This window comes from Lates calcarifer, linkage group LG20 (assembly GCF_001640805.2).
Source record: "Lates calcarifer isolate ASB-BC8 linkage group LG20, TLL_Latcal_v3, whole genome shotgun sequence".
NCBI lineage: Eukaryota > Metazoa > Chordata > Actinopteri > Centropomidae > Lates > Lates calcarifer.
In genome coordinates, this window is record NC_066852.1 from 11,618,663 (window position 1) to 11,641,284 (window position 22,622).

At 39.6% G+C, this 22,622-nt stretch overlaps 2 protein-coding genes and 1 long non-coding RNA gene across 6 annotated transcripts; 2 read left to right on the top strand and 1 right to left on the bottom strand.

Annotated features, from left to right (window-relative positions):
* Positions 1–1,779: 1,779 nt before the first annotated feature.
* On the bottom strand, positions 1,780–13,414 carry pafah1b2 (platelet-activating factor acetylhydrolase 1b, catalytic subunit 2). 4 transcript variants are annotated; one of them, XM_051078391.1, is made up of 10 exons: positions 13,248–13,414; positions 12,172–12,432; positions 11,993–12,026; positions 11,766–11,861; positions 10,476–10,548; positions 6,669–6,750; positions 5,591–5,680; positions 5,348–5,464; positions 4,674–4,796; positions 1,780–4,389 (listed from the first exon to the last, which is right to left on the bottom strand). In XM_051078391.1, exons 2-10 carry the CDS (start codon positions 12,265–12,267, stop codon positions 4,111–4,113), a joined length of 990 nt encoding a protein of 329 aa, XP_050934348.1. In that variant the 5' UTR covers positions 12,268–12,432; positions 13,248–13,414; the 3' UTR covers positions 1,780–4,110. The 4 variants fall into 4 exon arrangements, with proteins under 4 accessions (XP_050934348.1, XP_018547274.1, XP_018547275.1 ...); XM_018691758.2 differs by having other exon boundaries at positions 10,476–10,599; XM_018691759.2 differs by lacking the exons at positions 12,172–12,432; positions 13,248–13,414 and having other exon boundaries at positions 10,476–10,625.
* Positions 12,909–14,631, top strand: LOC127143671 (uncharacterized). The gene is made up of 4 exons (XR_007815237.1): positions 12,909–12,955; positions 13,840–13,905; positions 14,015–14,099; positions 14,303–14,631. It is a non-coding gene; the product is annotated as an uncharacterized LOC127143671 (long non-coding RNA).
* A 919-nt stretch (positions 14,632–15,550) lies between these two features.
* Positions 15,551–21,648, top strand: mpzl2b (myelin protein zero-like 2b). Its single transcript, XM_051078392.1, has 5 exons — positions 15,551–15,796; positions 17,808–17,977; positions 18,658–18,868; positions 19,134–19,302; positions 20,413–21,648. Exons 1-5 carry the CDS (start codon positions 15,736–15,738, stop codon positions 20,591–20,593), a joined length of 792 nt encoding a protein of 263 aa, XP_050934349.1. The 5' UTR covers positions 15,551–15,735; the 3' UTR covers positions 20,594–21,648.
* The last annotated feature ends 974 nt before the right edge of the window (positions 21,649–22,622 follow it).

A 22,622-nucleotide genomic window follows, 5' to 3' on the forward strand; every position in this document is an offset into this window, starting at 1 on the left:
ACAGCAGCTTCTGTATTTCATTTCCTCTGAAATATAATCTGATTTTGAAGCTTGTGAAACATGTGACAGATTTAGTTGAAATTTTGACCAAGAAGTAAAACACCACAAGGGTCAGAGCACATGGCGCTGGCACAAATATGTACTTGAAGCAATGACATCTGATAGCCATCATACTAAAACATGAGTCGCATCATATGGTGATCAAAGAAACTGATCCCCATGAGGGAAATTTGACTAATTTAGACTGGAAAACAAGTTTAAGGGTTTATTTTCAAGGAAGTAAATTTAAGCACAATGACATTTCATTCATATGCCTGCTTTTGATTTTAAAGCCACGGATGGTGAAAGAACAGCTTGTAAAATTACACCACCAACTATTAGTGAGTGTGCTGTTGTGTAATATTTTAACACTCTGTTTAATAGATGTATTGTATCATTGCTGAAGTGGTAAATTATTGTAGTAAATGATCAGAGTCCCTGTGCTGTATTATTAGGTCAAGTATTAACGTTGTAGTCTGTAGCAGATGACATATGGGTCTAATACTCAGATACATGTTGTAGCCACTGCACCATTTATCACACTTGGCAGCATATTACAAACCCTGACCCAACAGGTTCATACATAAAATAACCCCATGATAAGTGAGACCATATATTCCATTAAGATTTAATGTTTTCCCCTTGCCCTCCCAGTTCATACAGGCCCTTCAGATGCTACAGTAGGTGGAATGGTACAGACTCCCAACACTAACCAGCTCGTTAATACTGAACTGCAGCCAAATGTTAAACAAGTCAGAAGAACAACAGGCAAGGCCCGATGTAGATTTTATCAGGGTGGAGCTAACTTGCTGGTGACACCTCCGCCTCTGTTAATGACTGTTGGGATTAGAAAGTTATCGTTTCCCATTTTCACACATGTTGATAAAAGGAGCAGTCAGATGTTTATCTGTAGTCTACGTGGCCAGTTTTAAGACTTACAACAACACTAAGTGGATATTCCGATAGGGGAGTCTGTGGAAATCAATGTGCCTATTTTCATTTCCTTATAGGTTTCATGTAGGAAAGTTCCTGCCAACTTTTTACCATTTCACATAATAAATGATTTATGTGACAGAATTGTTTTTTTGCTTTTATTTTGAAAGCAAAACCACACCACAAATATGAACTAACTAGTAAAAGTTACAGCTTTAATGCCTCAGTCACTTCAGTGTGTGAGACAACTCATACAGTTACGTCATGTTTAGTCTTGGGCTGAGTTTATTGTGTTGGTAGAGCCTCACACTCAGTAGACAGTCTGCAGCACGAGCCTCCAGATGGACCAACTATTTTTGCTACACTGGGACAGTTTTGGGTCACAGTTAAAATTAATGAGAGCTACATCAAAAGTGATCAGATGGTTTATTAACTAGATATTTTACAACTTGCCAGCAATCATAGACACTCCAGCATGCCTAACTAAATGCTTAATGAGGACGTTTTAACATGATTGCCTCTCCAACATTGCCTCTGAGTGCTGTTGGTGAATTATTACAACATTAGAGAGATAAAGTTGGTGAAAGCAAATTAATTAGGCAATAACGAACTGTCTAGCTAAAAGAGGAGAGGCGTGGAACAAGCAGCGAGTCTTGTTGGTGTCTTTCTCAATTTAGTTCTCTGGTGAAATGGTTCCCTCTGTTGGTGACAGTGTAACACTAACACATAGAGCCACAATCAAGCAAACTTTAAATATGATTACTCATCATCTGGTAATAGAAAAGACCACTCTAAAACATGATCAGATCCTTGTTGGTTTTTTTTTATTATTGGAATGCTTTAACGCAATAACGTGACAACGAGTCAAAACAGTGCAAATGCCGTATTGCACCAAACACACAGGTTCCCACCATCTGAACCCTCCTCAAGCATTACGTTCTCAAGCTTCATGTGTCTTATATACAACCGGGGGTCACTTCTAGACACTCATACATCCAACTTACACAATCCAGTACCAGACATACTGTGCACAACCATCCCCATGAACACTTAAGGCACACACATACACTATTTATATTTAACACAGCACGCCAATGTGCAGAGCTTAAGACAGCAGTATAATTTGATGCGTGACGAGACTCTCAGCCACGATTTGAAAGTAGAAGCTCACAGACGAATGCTTTTATTTACATGACCTGTGCTCACTTTTTTAGCATTTTTGTGTGACAATATTTAATATAGCTGTGTCCAGTAGCTTGACCAAGTGGCTACTTTTTATTCCTTAAAAAAAAAAAAAAAAAAAAAAAAGAAGAGAGAAAATAAAACCCTCAATAACTATACCATGTAGAGATGTAAGGGTCTTAGCGTGACAAAGGCTGGCGTCAACTATGAACACAACAGGGATAGAAATAATGAGGAGGGGAGAAACAGAATGAAGAGGTGCATCTAAGAGGAAATACTGTATATTCACATATTAAGGAGGGAGAGGGAGAGAGAGCTAGTCAAAGTCTGAGAGTCTGACTATGAATATCTGGACATATTAGTGTGAGACAGACGCAGGAAAAATCTGTGCGTGTCCCACATCAGTGTGTATCCATAAGGAATAACTCAAGATTTGAAATGTAAGATGATGGCAGGGGGACTGGAGCAAATGTGACAAACCACCTGTTCGTCTCAAAATTCAAAACTTTGCACGAAAGCAGCGGGGTTTGTGGGTGTTTGGAAGACCTATGCAGATTATCAGACAAGTAGATTTAACAGCATAACATCACTAATTGATACATATGAATATGTGACTTTGATTGACATTCACTCATTTAATGTACATAAATAATTAATATACACTTAATGTAACACAGAAGCGTTGGCCAACTCTCTACACCAAAGCTGAGGTTCACCTCAAAACATGCATGCAGCGAACACCGACATCAGGTTTGTTTTGAACTCTTAAGTTCAGTGATGGTTTCAAGTGACACAAAATGAAGTAGTGATCTAAAATGTGTGCAGTCTCTCCAGATATCCACTGATCTATTTTATATCGATTAACAGTTCGTAAAGACATTTAAATAGTTACACACCAAGTTAAAAGTGAAAATTTAGTTGATTAGGTGCTCGTTATCTGGTATATGAGAAGTATATGAAATAGTACACATAAAGAAGTGGACTGACAAAACTATCAGGGTAAAATTCTGTGTAAATTATTTTATATGCTGTTTGTGTTGCAGGATTACACTGTAAGCAAAATCATCTTACTGTGTGAGTTATTTTTAAAATACTGCTCACTGCAATACATAGTGTGCATCTCAGCAGTAAACATGACAGACAAACATTTCTGACCTGTGTACTCAGAGTGATTTTTAATTCTTCAATTGTTTCATTTGGGTTTTTTGGATCTTTAGAAATGAAAGTATTCAGTGTTCCACGTTTTTAAAAAATAGAGAAATATCAGACAAAATAAATATAGTTTTGTGTAACAGAAATACTTTTCCTTCTTGTGACCTCTCAGATTTTTCATGAACATTAGGTTGGGAACCGCTGCTCTGTATTATACTGGTCAGACTCATAACATTATACAATGTTGGATAACCTGCCTGCTGTGTGTTGTGCGCATGACTTCTTATGTGTTAACAGAGAGGCTGCACAGTTAATAGTTTTGCAGACATCAAACAAAACATGAGGGAAGAAGTTATATTGTGTTCGTCTGTTTTGTATCATGTCTCTGTGGCAAAGGTGACAGAGAGAAACACTTATTTTATCCACAGGCCAAAATTAATGTATGTGTGTATGTGTTTGTGTGTGTGCGCACCACTGCAGTCCCACGTGATCTCAGTATATCTGTCTATGATTCAGAGTATTCTGACCTTGGTAAATCCTTTTGCAATAGAGCTTACTACTGCAATCACAGTGTCTACGTCTGTAGTGAGGTCTCTCTCCCTCTTCAGCACCTCTCCACACCCAAACCTCCACTCATCAATGTCATCCCACACCCCTCGTGGGCCCACTCACATCGGGGTACCTCTCCCAACCCCTGAATGAGTGAGCCCTTCCTCCTCCAGACACCAGGGGCACGTCTCCCCCCACCCCCACAGCAGCGGGTGAGACATGCCTCTGGATAAATGTGTAGCTCGGCCGTGGCCCTCAAACCAGTGACGCCCGTCTCTCCTCCGGCGTCTCATCCAGTATCTGAAGCAGCAGGTCACTGAGGGGCTTGGCCACGGTGCGGTAACCTGTCGACGTCAGGTGGAGGAAGTCAAACATGTCCTGTGAGATGATGGTTCCGTCGGAGTGGACAAACTCTCCGCCCAAGTCCAGTAACTGAGCCTGACCTAGACGCGGCAGCCAGGAGCGCAGCAATCCATTAACGGCAGCGTTCTTCTCTCTCAGAGGGTTGGGCCGCTCCCCTCGAGGCAACAGACCCTGAGGACAATAAAAATATATTTTACTAACTTATGAAGGTCAAAATGTTGACAGTTAAACCTTGATATTCATTTGTTTTAGTTGGTTGTTTCTTATTAAGACATCATTTATGGTAAAACTGATTTATCATGCAATGTTAATTACAAAGAACATGTACTTAAACAATCCTAACATGTTAGTGTTTTGTTAGGGAGACAAAGTGTAGGGAGAAAAAGAAGAGGCACCTGTTTAAAACAAGCTAGGTGCAATTAAAGACAAAGACAAAGACACATGACTAAACTTACCAGTACAACTATCTTTGCCTTGGGGAGGCGGGAGGTAAGCAGTTGTGCAATGGCAAGAATTCCTCCTGCAACTTGCTCTGCTGTGTGTTCGTAATTGTTGGTTCCTACCCACAACACCACCACCTGGACAAGACCACAGACACGTTTTCACTGAACACACTAATCTCCAGAACTGTCGTCAAAGCATCTTCTAGTGGAAAAACTAAACAACATCCTGTTGGTTGTTTTGGGAGAAAGTGTTCTCATGGCTGAATATCTGGGTAATGGGTGAGCAGTGCAAGGTGTCCCCAGGGTCTGTATCATCAGCACAGCCAAAAAAGCACAGCTAGTGTGATATAACAGACTGTTGCTGCGACAGTATTTTCCAAACGCACAATGAAACTCAGTAATATGGCTGCTGGGGACACAGGCGCTGTTCTGGACAAACTCTCCTCTGACAACCACAGACCACCAGGCCACCTGCTCCTGCTATGATTATCCAAGATGAGGAGGAAAAGGACAGCTACATGCATGTTTCTGCAGAAGGTACAGCAGTGTATGCACATTTTTTGTAGGTAATGTGCACAATGTGCAAGATTTGCACCTGATATGTAAAAGGGTGCATACAAAAGGTAACTAAATTTATTTAGCAGTAAATTGTTTATCTGCTGAAGATCTTGGCAGGCTTGTCTTACCTTGGGACGGATGTTCTCCAGCTCTCCATTCTGCAGCCTCCACAGCACATTACAGGTGGTGTCCCCTCCAATGCCAAAGTTGAGCGCATGGAGAGGAGAGAACAGCTCCCTCCAGACCTGTGGACAGGAAAGCATTTCAGTCAAGAATTTCTTTGGTGACTAATATCAAATAACTCACTGATGCTGACAGCATTTAGAAAAAACAAATGTGCAATGTCCATGTGTAGAAAGGTCTTATCTCACCTCATACTGCTGCATTAGTTGTACCATAGAATCCCCTACAAAAAGCACGTCTGGTTCACCATCCTTACACTCCTGCACAAATCTTGTGTGCTGTTTTTAAAAAAGAAAGAAAAAAAAAGACTTGTCACACCAGAAGTCACATCATCTGTAACTGTGAGAGGTGGGATAAATTTCATCTACAGAAAACAATATCATCTAATCAGCCCCATATTAGTCCTAAGTTAATGCCTTTGTAGTTCAAGTTCTCTAAATCTTAGCAGGAGGATAATACTCATTAGCCTTCCAAGTCAGACAAAATCCTGCAAGCTCACACGTCTGGTGCCCTATCTGACAGAAAGTTCGGAGCAAAGCAGACTGTCTCAGTCCCATTAGCTCTGGAGGATTAACCTTGCACAGACCTACTGGGAGGAGCTACTAAACAAGCTGACTGTCTGAAAGTCTCAAGAATGGCTGCCACACAGAAGTTTTTAAAGTCAAATATCAACCTCACTCCAAATTTGTCAATAATATTACTGAGAATATCATTAGAACATTGTCTCATTATTGGTGTAGCATCTAATCCCACAACAGTCACCTTCACAGGATCACAGCACAATTGTGCAAATCAACGGTAAGAATAAAAGTGCCAGATCCAGTGCATCATTGCTGTCTCGTAAAAAAATATGAAATAAACAGGGAGAGATGGGCAAATGAGGTAATCTAATAAAGTCATAAGTTCTAATAAAGTGAGTTGTGTACATGTCCCACGAGGAAAAAATAATCCATATATTGCTTTAATGTTTATCATGCGTGAGACTAGAATGGGAAGGATCAAGAGTCAGATATCACAGTAAGATGTTATCCATTACTTTATGACTTTAAAGCAGGTAAATCTGCATTATGACAATAGTGCAACCAAAAAAATTGTATTTCTAGTTATTTAAAACTGACAGATAACAGATGCTGTGAAAAAACATGGATAACAAACACTTTAAGAAATAAGAGAGCTTACTGCCTGCAAACCTAAGGACAACGTGTTTTAATGATACACAGGAACAGAGTGATTGTGAGTAATCCACTAATAATAAATACCACCGACCTGTGACATCCACCGTCCATCTCCCTGCACATCCTCAGCAGGCTGAGGCACTGCAGCTGGGTTCAATTCATCACCACTCATCCTAAAGGACACACCACTGTTTAATACTCACTCATAATGAATAAAACAATGTATTGTTACTCAAGCACATTACACATATAAGAGGAGGAAGGGTTCGTGCTGTTTTGGGGATGATGCTACAGTACGTGGAGGAAAGCAGCAGCTAGCAGAGACCAGTGCTAAGATACAGCAGCCTAATGTTACGGGAGCAGACAGACTGTCCTAATACGGATGTAGGCTACTTTCGCTTTCAAGGCGAGTGCTTATAGATCACAGAGCAGATCGTATTAAATCTGCTAGGTAACTGTTTATCTGACGTTAGCTTGTTAGCAAGCTAGCTAGCCAGCTACTGACTGGAGACAGTTAATGGCTGCATCTCTGATACTTAACGTTTGACACGCCCGTCGTTCATGTGAACATTTCTAGAAATTACTTTGTTCTGTATTGACAAGGCTAGCTACCTGGCAGGGTGTTGGCCGTCACTTCTCGGCTCCCTTGGCTTCAGAGTAACTCTTTCGCCCCAACTTCACTTCACCGCTGTCGGGCAGTCGACGCGGGTGATGCTCGGTAGCAGTCGTTAGCTGACTCCAGCTCGACGAGACAACAAAAGGTGTGTCAAGAAGGCAAAGTACAGAGACTGTTTACCGAAGAGAGCGCCGATCTGCTACAACTAGCTTTAACACCAGTGGAGGGCACTGCAGTCAGCTACATATAAACCGGGGAATCTTTACCCTGAAGAGTGGCTGCCAGGCAGACATTCGTCACAGTCCGCAGACTTCCAACTCTTCTCAGGGCTCTGACCCTAGATAGTCGTATTTAGCATTAAACTAAACAACGCTACTTTCTGCAACTTATAAAGGTCCCACAGCTTCTAGATAGGTTTTCCTGAAAGGTCATTCACTGGGCAAAAAACACACAATTACTGTTGCTCCCGCAATGAATCATGGGTGGGTCGTTGATTTGAAAATGCTATTAAAACACCTAAAAACAACGTTTCACTTCAGAGTCTCAAAAATAATCTTCTCCATCGTGTGATATAATGTCACTATATGTCAGACACCAGCAGTGGTGGAAAACACCGTAAAGTTGGAGGGTTTATTTTAATTTAGACAACGTAGAACATCGCCGACATCTTTGCTGTGTAACACAAAAATGATCTCTCACTTCCACCCGTGGCCCATCTCTGATCCCAGTTCACTGTGTCAGCTGATCGCAATGCATCATGGTCACGTTAGATCAAATGCTGCCTTTCAGTACTACAGGAAACACAGGGAATGTCAGCTTCCTATGTTCTAGTTATGAAGTAAAAACAGTTTTATACTGAATGTTTTAAAACACAAGCAGAAGAAATGACATCCTTATATAACACAACAGTATTTTATTCCACCCAGACCACTGCATTACAGAGGGGTCATTCTACATAGTCTTTTCAGTCATGATTCAACTACTGTAACTGCTCAATTTATATTTGTTCTCTCTGTTGAGATACATTTTCTTGACACAAAAAAGTGGAATAAGCTTAATCCAGCAGTGTTGCTTTTTTGGACATAATTGAGATACATTCAGACTGAAATAAGGGGCTCTGAAAAATAATTATAATCCACCTGTAAAGCTGATACATGTTGTCTGATGTGTCTTTATCATGTTTTACAGAGATTTGCATTTTACCAAATGGCTGAAAAATGTGCTTTTAGACTTTTTTCAGCACCAACTGCCTTCAAGTTTGAGTTTAATTTGAAATACTCAAGTATGAATTGTTGTGCAATTGTGAAAAGTGAACAGATAACTAAAAATAAGTCTTGCATTGTCTGATCATCATTTGTTTTCTTACTGCACATGTACAAACAGGCCCTGAAAGCACTGCACAATGAGAGGTTATGAGGGAATATTCTTATAGGCTTAATGCTGCTCCACTCATCAGGAATTGTAAAACATGTTTTCTCCACCAATATTTGGCCGCCCCGGTTTGTGGTAAAAAGAAATGTCTATGAATTTTCCAGTTAATTTACTCTCAATTAAGTTATTTTTCTGGCAGCATGTTTAGTACCATGCACCAGATAATTCTACTTTTCATTCTCCTGGGAGGATTCTTGGTACCTGGTTAGTTAAACTTTAAAGAAGATTTAGATTATTTAACAATAATATATCTGTGTACACAGAGCCTGGGGTCAGTGCAGGACAGCTAGAAGCATCTATTACTTTGACAACATATAAAAACTAGCTTTGTTTACAACTAAGCATTATACTTATTCTTACTTATTACACATATACCCAGTCATTTGTTTTTCATTTGCACCCATGTAACTACTTAATTGTGGAAGTCTACCAAAGATGGTAATCTAGCATTTTACTTAACATTGTACTTGTACAATTGAATATGGAACAAATAAAAAACGAATCTGAATATATAGTCCTGTGGTAAAGTCTTTCAAGCTTTGACAGTTAACAGTATATGAAAGATCTTATATAACTCCTCTTGAGTCCTCATTTTGTGTTTTCTCTTTTTCTCTACCAGTATAATTCTGCATAGAAAGTTTTTCACCTATGACTGCCGAGATAGTGATACGTTGATTGATTTAAAGAGTCGGTTTCTGTAGAGAAGACCTAAATCTTTTGTGTGCACCTCATGGGCGTCTCTTTGTGCACTTTGTGGGTGTCATTTTGACACCATTAAATCTATGCATGTTGTCATTCAGTGTTAGTTGTTAGTTTGGCAGAGTAAGTAACAAACCACTTTGAGTTGTACATGCAGAAATTTCATCGTGTGCAAGGGCATGCAAATAAAAAACATGTACCCTCCCCAGGCTGATCAGTGTTATTTGGCATGCACTGTTCAGTTGACCCTGTGAACTCTGTGCACTCATACAATCATTAACCAGGGAGAAAAGGAGAGCTTGAACTGAAATGCAGGCCAACAGAAAATTGCTATATTTGGCTTCAATCTCAAACTTATGTTGAATTATATTGATGTAAATTTGCTGACCTTATCATGTAGACCTGGTATACAATAGATCAGCAGGCAAAGAGATCAGTAAAATCCACAGTTTATGGGTATGTGTGGCTCTTTGTGTCACTAAAGTGTCTTTAATCATCTTCATCACAGGGATAGCACGTCAGTGGAATAGATTTACACTGTGACTTAGGTGGAAGCAATCAATGGGACAAATGTGAAACTGAAGTGCATCTTCAGCTCCAGTTATCGTGTCACTCCAGACAGTCACAGTGACCTGGAATTTCCAACCCGTTAAGGTCACTCAGGGGCATGTTTTATGCTGTTTGGAGTGGATTTGGACAGGTTTTTAGTGAATTCTTTGAAAAAATTGACACCACAGTTTTTGGTGAGTGCGACAGGTCATCGTTTGGAGTGAAAAAATGTCAAAATTTCAGGTCCAAATTTTCTTAATTTAGAAGTTGGTGTGTAAAAATCTTACTTTTAAAACTTAAGGGTTTTTAGCAGTGTCCTGGCTCTCCCAAACGTTAGATCCAGGACCTGAGGTGACAATGTGTGGCACATGATGTTTTATAGTAATGCAAAGATGTTTTATTGTGTTTCATTCTATGTATGTGTATTATTTATCCAGCTCTTAATATCAAAAGTACGTTGTCTACAAATTAGTGTTTTTGTGTTTCTTTCAAGTGTTCTTCTAGCTCGCAAGACCATATCCTCCCGCTGCACGGCACTTTACGCAGCATGTGGTGTGGTCAGGGGATGTAATGACACAAGATGCCAGCTTTAGTTGTACTTACATCTTCCAGGTGCGCAACAGACCAGATGTACGTGGCAGAAATGGAGAGGTTGTCCTCAACGTCTTGAACAGGACTACAAGTAGGAAATCTTCATTAACCCCAATTTGGAATTGACTGTCACCTTCTGAGGCGACAAACAGGAGAGGACTCCTGTTAAACAAGGATAAAACAGTGTATAACAGCTACTGTTCTCTAACTTTCTCTTTTCCCCTATGTAGGTTTTGACCATACAGTATATGATTTTGATGCAGCTGACTGGCTCAGGGTTTTGTTTGATGGAATTGCTCCAGGAGTTTTTAAGTTATAGACCTAATAGAGCTAGAAACAAGTCATTGGCACAAAGTCATGTCATAAATGGAGGACCTACAGATCCTCATGTACAAGAGCAACTAAGCCTGATTGACTTATGAGCTCACTGTTGCACATTAAGTGACTTTTAATTCTAAACAAACATGATGTTGGTATGAAAATCAGTGTGGTCTTGTTTTGTAACTGCACTAAGCCTGAACAAACAGCACTTCACTCAGATAAAGTCAAATCTGGACTAGATTAGCCATGTGAAGCCAGAGACTCATTTAACACAGTTTTAGAATTGTAAAACCTTTTATTGGTGAAAACACAGACATTTAAATTGTATGGACACCAGGGGGCACTTTGTCTTAAAGATACAGTTTTTCACCTTGAGTTGATACATTTCTGCAAATGCAGTGATGTTTCACCATTTGCAAATAGTGGATAATTTATTTGCTGTTGACCTCTGGCCATGGTTATGTGCATGTTTCTCAAATTCAATACAAGGGACTTTTCACATGAGGACAATATAATTAATTATATAATACATTTTTTGCATATGTCTAGGTCATGTTTCTAGTTTTAAACACTTTATTGTTTTGTTTAAATTATTCTCACATCCTTCGTATTCCTACTGAAGTTGCATTTTTCTGTCATCACCATGTTGATGGTATGATACCTGTCTGGGTCAGATGGGACTTTCACAACAGACATGCTGATAGAACAGACCTGAAGATTCCGAATAATAATAATAATTTCTATAATATTATATTGCTTACATCTTGTCTTTTTCTTGTATTTCTGCCTTTTTTCTATCTTTTCAATCTCTGATGCTGCTGCAATGATGTAAATTGCCCTGCTGTGTGACTAATAAAGGATTATCTTCATTTTTTAGAATTCTTTTTCTGATTAAGTAATTAGCATTGATCAGTGACTTCTCTTGGCAAAATAGATCAGAGTAATGAGCTATGGATATGGGCAAAGGATAATGTTAAATACCTTGCAAGTTTTCAAGACACCTGATGAATCCTCCTTTAAGTACAATGGAAGGCCAGCCAGGGCTGCTGTTCTTGTTGCACTGATGTTGTTCTTGTCCTGATGCACAAAGATAGCGAATACATAGAAAGATGTTAGGCCTAAATATTCAAATTCAGTCAGTGATGTAGTGCATTAAAATATGAATACTTGTTCCTCATATGCCATCAGAAGTTCTTCCATCTTCTCACCAAAACTTCCAGTCTTTTTGTAGAGCTTTAGCAGCTGTGGAAAAGAAAGAAAATGGAAAATTCTGATTGTTTATCCTATGGAATTCACAGTAGAGCTGCAGGGAAAACATAAACACAGGTTGAAATGAAAGAGCACAGGCCATCTCTTTTATTTTGGCAATGGGAAGAGCTGAACTCACAATTTCTTCACGCCTGAGAGCAAAGGTGTGCTGCATAAGTTGGTGAATCAGAATCATGTCTCTCTCAGTCAGTGTCCTCTTGAACTGCTCTACCATCTCAAGCCTTTGTCTCTCCAGTGTGTCCTTAGTCTCTCCATCGGGATAACTGGGAAGAGAGTTGATTTCCCCTCTTCTGGGTCTTTTGACATCGAACCTGGATGCTGCACCCTCTGGATAGGTCCTGCTGCGCTGATTTTCTCCTTTTAGCTGTTGACAATGGTCCTTCAGAAACAACAGATTTTAGCAAAACATTACTCCCAGGAATTGCCTATTGACTATCTCACTCACAAGTGTGTCAGTGAAGGATGGACGAAGAATGGACATGGCACCATTTCATGATCAAAGTAGGACTCTCTCTCCCTACCTTTTCGCAGTATGTACTCTTGACAAATGTATCTCTAGGGAATTAAACGTGCTAAATGTATACATGCAGTTTTCATACAGGAAAGGTAAATGTGAAACTGTGGAATACTGGCCATGGTGGTGAGTCTGTAATGTCTCAATAACTGTACTTTTAAGACACTAGAAACGCCACACAACTTACATTTGCACATTATTCCTCTCTCTCAAAACGACTAACAATTAACACGGTAACACAACTTGCAAAAATTGTTGCTATCTTTCGTATCGTTTTTGGTTTCCGTCTCTGGCTTTTCTATTTCCCTCGACCAAGTGAAGAAAGACTGTTTCCTAACCCTGAAGTTTTGAAAACGTGTCTGAAAGCGCCAAATCAAGCAGCCTAAAGGTAGCTAGCATCTACTTAATTAGCGCTAAAACAGTCAAAGCTAACACACACTCACCAAGTCAAACCGCGACCGTAATGAATAAAGTAGTTACATTAGCTAACAGACTGAAAAAGGTCCCTTAGGTTCTCATTTCTTTCTTAATTGAGAGGCATGACCAATTAAGCTAACGCTAACATTAGCGAACGATCTTTTGAAAACAAGTGAACGCCAACTGTATCTGACGAATGAGTTAAACGTGACTATCATAGCACAAAAACAATTTTCAGTAAAATATGATTTCGACGTGGTTACCTGGCGTGGAAGATGATGCCGTATCGTCGTTGTTGGGTTCTGAGTCGGTGAACAAATTATATCAGCGGCAAAACAGGCTGCGTAGTTTGGTCGTCGTCCATCACTTGATGTTTAACCAGTCGCTCTCCCTCTCTGCGCGTCGTGTGCAAAGTCAAGTGAGTGAGTGAGTGAGTGAGTGAGTAAGCTGACTGGCAAATTCAGGGCTCACAGTGCTGCAGCTCAGTCTCAATTCTGGTTTACAAAACATTAGAAAACGGTTTTTAAAATTTCACCATAGTGTCTAGGGTGACCATCCCCCTCAAACCAGAGCAAAACTAAAGATGTTCAATTTAGTGTAATGAAAAATAAGGAAGCAGTAAAATAAATAATTCTACAGTTTGTGAGGCTTAATTAAATAACTGACTAAAAACAACGTGTCAACCTGCTTGTCCTCTGTTTTTCTGTTAGAGAAAGAAAAGAGGAGAAAGAGGAGAGGAGGTGAAGGGCAACATAATGAGTGAACTGTGTCAATCAAAAAGATATTACCTGTTTACTGTTTAACCTGATTTCTAAATGTTTAACCACAAACTGCTTTACTGTGTTTTTCTGTAAGAGAAGGAGAAAAGAGGAGAGAGGAGGTGGGAGGGCAATATGGCATGTGAACTCTCTCATGTAAAAGGTAAATTTCCATTTATCTAATGTTATAACCTGATTTTATGAAGTCGATTTAGTATATTATTTGAATATTTTAACTCTTACTCCCCTTTGTCTGTCATTTATTGTTGCAGAGAGGAGAAACAATCAGAGAAGAAAAGAGTCATGAAAAGATGAGGAAAAAGGATGAGGAGAGGAGAGGAGAAGAGAGGAGAGGAGGTGGGAGGGCAATATGATGTCTAAACCTTCTCATGTAAACTGTAAATATTTCATTTCATTCTCTGTGCACAGAGATGAATTCAGTAAGCATGAAACTCAAGTCTGAGCAGCATCTCAAGGCAGCTTTACCTTATCAAAGCATACATGTAATTACTTGAGAGTGGTCTGAAACATTTTTCACCTCCTGTGTTTTTGCTTTGCAGCCAAGAAAACCCTGAACTGCCTCTTCATAAACTACAAGTGAACCATGTTTCTACAAAGATTTTTAGCACGATCAAACAGTGCAAAACAAGTGTTTGAAATACAGTGATGAAAGAAAGAAACATCTCAGTTTGGTCTCTGTGGTTCTTGCATTGTTTTTTTGTTTTTTGTTTTTCCCACCTACACCACATCCAACCAGGTCCTGAACAACAAGCACTTCACTTAGACAAAGTCAAACCTGGACTAGATTATCCACATGAAACTGGTTTCACAGTTTCAGATTTGTGAAACTTTTGTTTTATTTGTGAAAACGCAGACATTTAAATTCTATAGACACCAGGGGGCACTTTTGTAACCGGTAGTTTCCTGCTTTGTGTAAAGCTATTATTCAAAGCAATGTATATTTATGTGTCATGTATCTGGTTGGGATCTCAAGTAATTGTGAATTCAAGATTTACAGAGATGGGTCCTAATCACATCTGTGATAATTGACAAAATAAAAATAAGCTTTGGGACATCACTGTAATGGTCAAGCAGATGTGAGACAATGTTTTTTGTTTTGTTTTTTTACTTTGACATACTGCAGACCCAGAATAGAAATAAATATAAGGTATTACTGTCAAATCATGAGTTCATTCAGGGTATCTTGTTGTCTCCAGAGACATTAGTAATTAGTCTATGATTAAAACCTTTAAAAAACCATAAAAAATAACAATGATGATACTTTTTATGTCATAATATATTATGATAAAACTGTGTAACTCCTTTACACAGTGATGATAATTGGCTGTAGGCAACTTAATGCCACTAATGCCATCACAAAATATTATTACGTACATTAAAACATAAGACATAAGATAAGATGCCTATAGCACCCGAATACAACGCAGACATTGTGCTGTCTGTTGACTTTGGGTTTTATTAAAGTATGCCTTATTTTTGTGACATGATTCTGTGGCTACAGGGTGGCACCAGTCAGTAGAGAATTGGCTTTATCGCCCTGAGCAATCAACCACAAACTGAACACAAATGACTGTAGTGTGTTATGTGTGTGGGTGCGTGCTCTGGTGTCTCCCTGCCTGTACAGCCGTGAAAATGAATTTCCCCCATGGGGACAATAAAGTAACTAACTAACACGTATGTTTGTAAATCCAAACGGCTACATACTTCTGGAAACAACAAACCAAACCATAACAGTTCAGGTGCTGAGTGGCAGCTTGCGTGGGCAGGCATACAGGTTATGCAAGAAGTGAGTGAATAGGCTGAACGCCGCCCATCAGGTGTGCAGGGAGGGCGAGACACATTTTTACGACCGAAGTGTAGACTCACAAAAAGTCTCGTTTTTTCCTCCGACAATCAGCGATGACGTTTACGTTCATGACTCCCGACAAAAAACTTACATGAAGAGACCTTTACAGAGGAATTAGGAGTATAAATGTTTTATCCTATGTATCGGATATGGCATCTGCTTCTCCTGGGAGGATTCGTGTTGACAGGTGAGTTTGAGCTACTTCCTGGATATCGTTTACTTCATTAGTATGTGTTTTTTAACGCAGAAACAATGTAACATTAGGTTTAATACTGTTCAATCGTGATTTTTAGGACAGGTAGATTATGAGCCACCGCTCACTGCACGATATCATGAAGCACAAAGTCAGGAGCTTGTTTAGTTGTAGGCCTAGATCGACCTTTACACGAAGCCTACTCAACAGTGAATTGTATAACCTACTGATAAAAGTAACCCGTAGTATTACTGTGATATGTAATGTGCACTCATGTGAACATGCAAGTCTTATATGTAATGGTGTAACAATTATTGGATTGGTATATATTATACATACGTAGTCTACCTTGTGTTACAATTATATGTATTTTATGTGGAATATATAGTGCAAAATTTGACTGTTAAAGTGAAGGTAGAAGAATCCAATTTTTTTCATAAACCAAAGAGGACATGGTGAACTACAAAATGCAATGTCTCAGTTAAATGCAACATCTAACTGTGTCTCAATTGTGGGTAGAAAGTTTCAATGTGTAAGTGTAAGTCAAGGAAACTTGCAAAATTGCACTTTTTGCAGCTGTCACTAAATTACAGCAACACAAATGATCTACAGATGGAATGCTAATAAGCAGCATGTGTCAGCTTGACTAGACGTGTGATGATGGTTATTTGTAGGTTTGGAGTAACTTAAGGCAGCAGCTTGAATTCCTGTGGAACGAATATCCAAACACAACAAAATGTGTGTAATGAATGTAACAAGGAGTCAAAAATCATGAAGGATACATTTCTGGCAAAACCCCTGTAGACTAGCTTGGGAAAGGGAAGGTGCACTATCCCCATTACTGGCTTAAGTGGATATTTGCTTTAAAACACAGCAAGACCTCTGACAGTCTGAACACTGTGAGCTTCACCAAAGTGGTATTTACTGCAGGGCAATTGTTTATATCATATTGTCTGCCCAGGTGAGGAATTATAGTGCATCCTCCCTGTCAGCGCTATTTATAAAATGTGATTTAATATTGCCTTAGATGTGTCAATGTGGAAATATAAATAGACATAAAAGGATAAATAAATGTGGAAAAATAACAGATGTAGCTGCTTGCTAAAGGTCAAAAAGCATCCTCCCCTAAAATAATCACAAATACGCCACCCCTGTAATTTAGCTGTGTGGTTTGCAAACAAGTGTTGCATATTCCTGGTACTGCCAGCTCTCCTCCTCAGATGAATTTGTAATCTACAGGCATACATGCTATGTCACGCCTCTGTTCAGGATTACAGAACATTCTTGGCTTCTTCCTCTTGATGGTTTATTAGAAGGAATGTTTTAATCCACAGGAAGAGTCTGGAGGTCTGCTCATCACTGTGGCAGACAGTGTGATCCAGATTTAGTTAAACTGTCTAACTTTACCCACACCCTCTAGGGGACATGGTCAGTTGCCAAATTGGCAGTCTAGTATACTTAACCATAGTTTCAAGTAAAACATGATGGAAAATGATTTACATTTTGGCCCACTTGAAGTCACAAAAAATCAAACCTGCTTTGTTTAGTTGATATACTTAATATTCCCTGTGTTTTTTACAGCACCTGTAAAGACAGTGTCTGTCTGATCTTCTGGTCTTAGAAGGCGTTGCAGCTGTTAAAATGTTTGCATTATTTGCTGTCTTGTTTGCTGTACAGAAGTACTCAAGTGAACTATATAACGATATAAGATAAGTAGAAAATCAGGTTGTACAGTCTCAAGCAGTGGCTGTGGGATAGATAGTGGGCAGTTGTTGGGAATAGAAACTGGCACAATGAATAGCTGCAAACACCAGAGAGCTATATGTTTCACTCCATGTTGCTCTTGGCTGTTAACATTGTGTCTGTTTAATAAGGAGTGATGAACAACAGTTGGTGTAAAAACTCTGCTGTTGTTTGGATGGTCTATTGAATTGTTCAGCGGAAGTTTGTGTATAAGGTTACATATTGATGAATGTTCTTTCTCAATTGGTTGTTTTAATTACAGGGATACAACATGTCAGTGGAATAGATATTTCCACTCCAGAAGAGGTGGAAGCGGTCAATGGGACAAATGTGAGACTGAAGTGCACTTTCAAGTCCACTGACACAGTGTCGCTCCAGACTGTTGTAGTGTCCTGGAAGTTCCGCCCCATTAATTCAGGATCAGAGGAGTCGGTGTGTAGAAATCATACTTTTTGTACTTTGAACGTGGGTTTAATTTTGCTTTAATGTCATCATTAATGAAATGTGGTCCTGATTTTTAAAGGACCTTAAAAGTGCAGATCTTTCAGATTTTCAGCTAAATAACACCATATTTGGTCCATTTTCTCATCCCCATTCTTGACATACACACTCCCAAAGCTTACATCATGTCATTTCCACTGAAAGCTTCCAGCATACATGGCAAAAAGACACCTCAGTGCCCGCAGATATGAATGGCATGAAATATTATGTTAATCTGGCTCTTTGTGTCTTTTAAACACATTTACTCCACCTAATGGCAGAAATTGTGACAATCCAGAGAGTAATTTATGAATGGGTGAGTTGCTCAGGAAACATTCTTCATAGTTTGAAGGATAATTATTGAAGGTTAGGCTATGGCAAAATATGTTTCTGTATATCAAGGTGTCATGTGACCTGTAGTTCTTACTGTGGCCACTGCCCAGGCCAGCGTTGTCCCTGAGTTGTCGTTAAGCTAAGCTTTGGTAGATACGGGGCTATGTTAGCCAGCTAACAGCCACAACAGCTGAATTTTTGTGTAAGTAAAACTTTCTTATGCTTGCTAATTTGTTCTACACTCTACACTCTTTGCAATTTTTATAGATTCTGTGTGTGTGTGTGTGTGTGTGTGTCAGGTGTTTCACTATCAGGAGGCAGCGTACCCTCCTCTCTTTGGGCGGTTTAAAGGCCATGTAACGTGGTCAGGAGATATTATGAGAGGGGATGCCTCCATCACACTGCACGAGGTGCCTCCAACCTTTAATGGTACCTACACCTGCCAGGTGAGCAACCGCCCAGATGTGCACGGCAGGAATGGCGAGATCGTCCTCAAAGTTGTTGACAAGGGTAAGACTTTCAATCATGATATCAATGTATTAGATATATTTAGAGAGTAGTACTTAAATGGTTCTGGTAGAAATATTATGTGGTATTACTCAGGCCTCTCTACAGGCAGGTCAGACGTCATCCCTGGAGCAGGATGCGGCTTGATAACTTGCTCAACAGCACTTTAGCAAGTGCTTGAGGCATTAAGTAGAAGAACAGTGTGTTTAACCACTAGGACTCTCTGTCTGTCTCTTGGTATCTGTTTTTTCTTTCTTGTTATCCCTAGCGTCTTTCTCTGAGATCAGCATCCTGGCGATTGCAGTTGGAGGTGCCTGTGGTGTAATCCTGGTCCTCCTCGGTATCTTTGTGGCCGTGAGGTTCTGGAGGAGAAGGCACATGGGGAATGACATCGAGATGCACTCAGCAGAGCGCGAGTGGAAGGACCCGACCGTGTGGTGAGGGCCAGAGAGCCAGAGACCCTCTGCTCCTCTTCCTGTTGGGACTGGTGTCGCATCTGGCTGTTTTGGGTCCACTCTGCTGGAAGAGACAAATGAAAGCTGAGGGTGGGAAGGCATCTTTTTCTTCCATGTTTGCTCCTCCAGTATGAACCTCTCAGATATTCTTATTGTACTTCAGTATTAGCAATCTGATGTACCACCCATCAAAATTTGTTGTAATGCCAAATCTTTACATACTTTTATATGTTTTTACCTAAAATTCCCAGTGATTGTACATACTAACTTAATTTTCTCAGACTTTTAAACAGTAGACTAGGAGATGTAAATATGGATGGATTTTTCTAACTAAGTGTGGTTAACATCAATTCACAGCAGCAGTGCTGACTGAACTAATTAGACTGTATTTTCTGTATTGATTTGCTTTTTTAACATATAGCCACCATCAGTTAAATGTGTTTTTATATATATATTTTTTAATCATTATGTATTTTATTGTGAGTTTTATAGAACTATGCTTTAACTGAATCATCAATTGAAAGAATATATTTTTGATTTTATCCCTAAAGAGCACAGTAGCATAGTAGACAATATACTGCTGCGGTGAATTGAGTCCTCCCTATTGCCTGCTACTGAAGGGTTATGTTTTCAAGATATGGCAGATAAGGACAGATAAACTTTTTTTCTGGGCAAAACCTTCCCTCTTCTCTGTGAGAACTGCTGCTTCACAGTATGTGCTACTATCTATTTGTGAATACAGGTGAAAAATTTTGCAAATCCAGAGACCTTAGACCCACAGAACCATGGTGGTTTTGGTGGAGAAATGTTCATGAGCTGATGTTTTTGGTCATCTTTGTCCACTGGAAGAAGCAGTGCATCAATTCTTTGTGGTACTCTGGCTGGGTTTATTTCAAGCTGAGAATTTGGGGGTATTGTATTCTTTAAGTTCTCCTCTGTTATTTTGGCAGTAGTTGCTAGCTGAGGTAAACTGATGTGGGCCCTCTGTTTATTTGCCGCACCTTGTATTATCCCAGTAATCCACCAGTTTATCCACCACCAACAGCTTGTCTTGTTTATGTCTGTGTGATTGTTTTGTGGGGCTTGGGTCAGTTCACCTGAGGAGGCAGTTCATCTGAAAGTTGTGCAGAAGGCAGTAGAAGCTGATAGTTCAGATGATGAAGAGTCTGAGCCCAGTAGCGGGGATGATGAGGAGGAGGATGGCCTTGAAGAAGATGATGACGACGATGACGACGACGACAATGATGATGACGATGACGATGATGATGGTTAAACTGACACTCTATTGATTGGAATCGTCTTTCCCGTTATAGCACCTGCCTGAGGTAATTTATTAATTTTTTTTCAAACGAGTAAAAAGAGAACACCATCGTTTTAGCATCGCACTCCTATAACATTCACAGCCTCACGATCAAGTTCAAATTCAATGCAGCAGGGCCATATTCTCTGTTCCGTGCTTTCTTCTTCCTTGTCAAAACCTGGTGCCTACATTACCCACAAGGCAGTTCGAACACTTGGTTGGAGATTCAAGTGTGCTATGCTAGTAACGGCTGACGTATCTTTGAGCTGCTAACCTCAGGCAGAGATGTGGAGCAGGCTACAGAGGTCTGGCAAGCCCAAATTTTCAAACTTGTAGTCTTCAGTCCCAACCAATGCTGACTCAAGTAACATCACATGAGGATATTTTTTTGGATTTCACAAAACTGCAAACAGACTTTGATGTGTAAAATCAGTGGAGTTCCCCTTTAATTTCTGCCTGTATTATGAATGTGGATCGATGGATGTGAGTTGTTTGTTGTACATGGCTGCCCTAACTTTGCTTCTTTGTGCAAATTTTACTGCTTTTCCCTGCAACTGCTGCTGGAAATGTATTGCCTCAGGTCAGTGTGAAAATTCATGAATTTTCATGTTTAACAAATGGCCTATAGATTTTTTTTTGAAGTACAAAACCAGATTAATTTAGCTCGTTACATACACACACACACAGATAGTGTTAATCTATCTGCTCCACTGCCACATCAAATATTTCTCCTGTTCACCTCCTAAAACACCAGCTGAGAGTAGACAAAGCTTCAGTAAGAAACATGTTTAACGGTGTTTACAAGGGTTTTAAATGTTGTTCAAGGAAATATGAGAGAATTGCTGTTGTCATTTAATGTTTGCTTCCTGAAATTCTAGAATGACATGTATGAGTGATAAACAAAGCAAGGTGTGTACTGCGTTGGCAACACTGCACAAGTGATTTTGTATTTTGATTGTGTACCTAGTGTAAAATAAGCATGTATCTCTGTTTAGCAACTTTAAAATAAAGGACTCTTTTTGAAATTATTAAGTAGCAAGATTTTAATAAAAAATAATGTTCAGATGTGGGAACAGATCAACTCTTGAGATTAACAGATTGGGTGGGGGAGTGTGAATACCAACAGCCACTCCTGTATGTGTCACACATGACAATGAGTTACTGAACAGTCACATTTCCTGCCCCTAAAAACAGCAGAGCAAACACTACATATAGCTCCCACTGTATTTAACACAGTTTTCAAATCTAACTGTGCAAACATTTTCTAATGGAGTTGCCTTTGTCTTGAAGTGAGCTGATTTGTATAGGAAATAGGTTGAAATAATATCACTGGGACATTTTTTGACTTGTTTTAAAAATATTAAGGGTCAGTTAACACCCACTGAGCGATCATGAGAACACCACAGGCATTACTGTTAAATACTTCACTCTTTGGAAATTCTGAGAGGGTCTTTCCAGTGCTGTGAGTGGAGCATAAATCAATCAAAACTACAAAAGAGGTGCAAAGGACACATCCCCTGGTGGTGACGTGAACTTCCTTTCTCATGGTCTTTATGTAAATGTATCTTTTTCAGTTGACATTAAACACAGTCCATGCTTTCATACCCATCCTCATAAGATAAACAATACTCAAGTGTAATGTTGATGGTTATTAAGTCAGGGTGGGGAGGGGCTGGTGGAGGAAATTACAAATGTACATATAATCAAGTTTGAATATCTTTATTGCACATGTTATCATGTACTATTTCCACCATGTTTGATCACTCTGAATCTTGCCATGTAACCTTTAACTTAGAGAACTTGTTTGCTCTTTAGAAAGGCCGAGGCTAATGTTCTGCGTCAGAGGGAGGCAAGTTTGCCACAATAGAAATAGATCAGAAGCGAAGCTGCAATGATTCGGCCTTCAACTCCCAGTTCTCAGCAGATAAGACACTGAGGCAGAATTCCTGCTACAGGGAAGACGACGCTGATAAAGAAATGAACCATGATGTGCCAATGAACT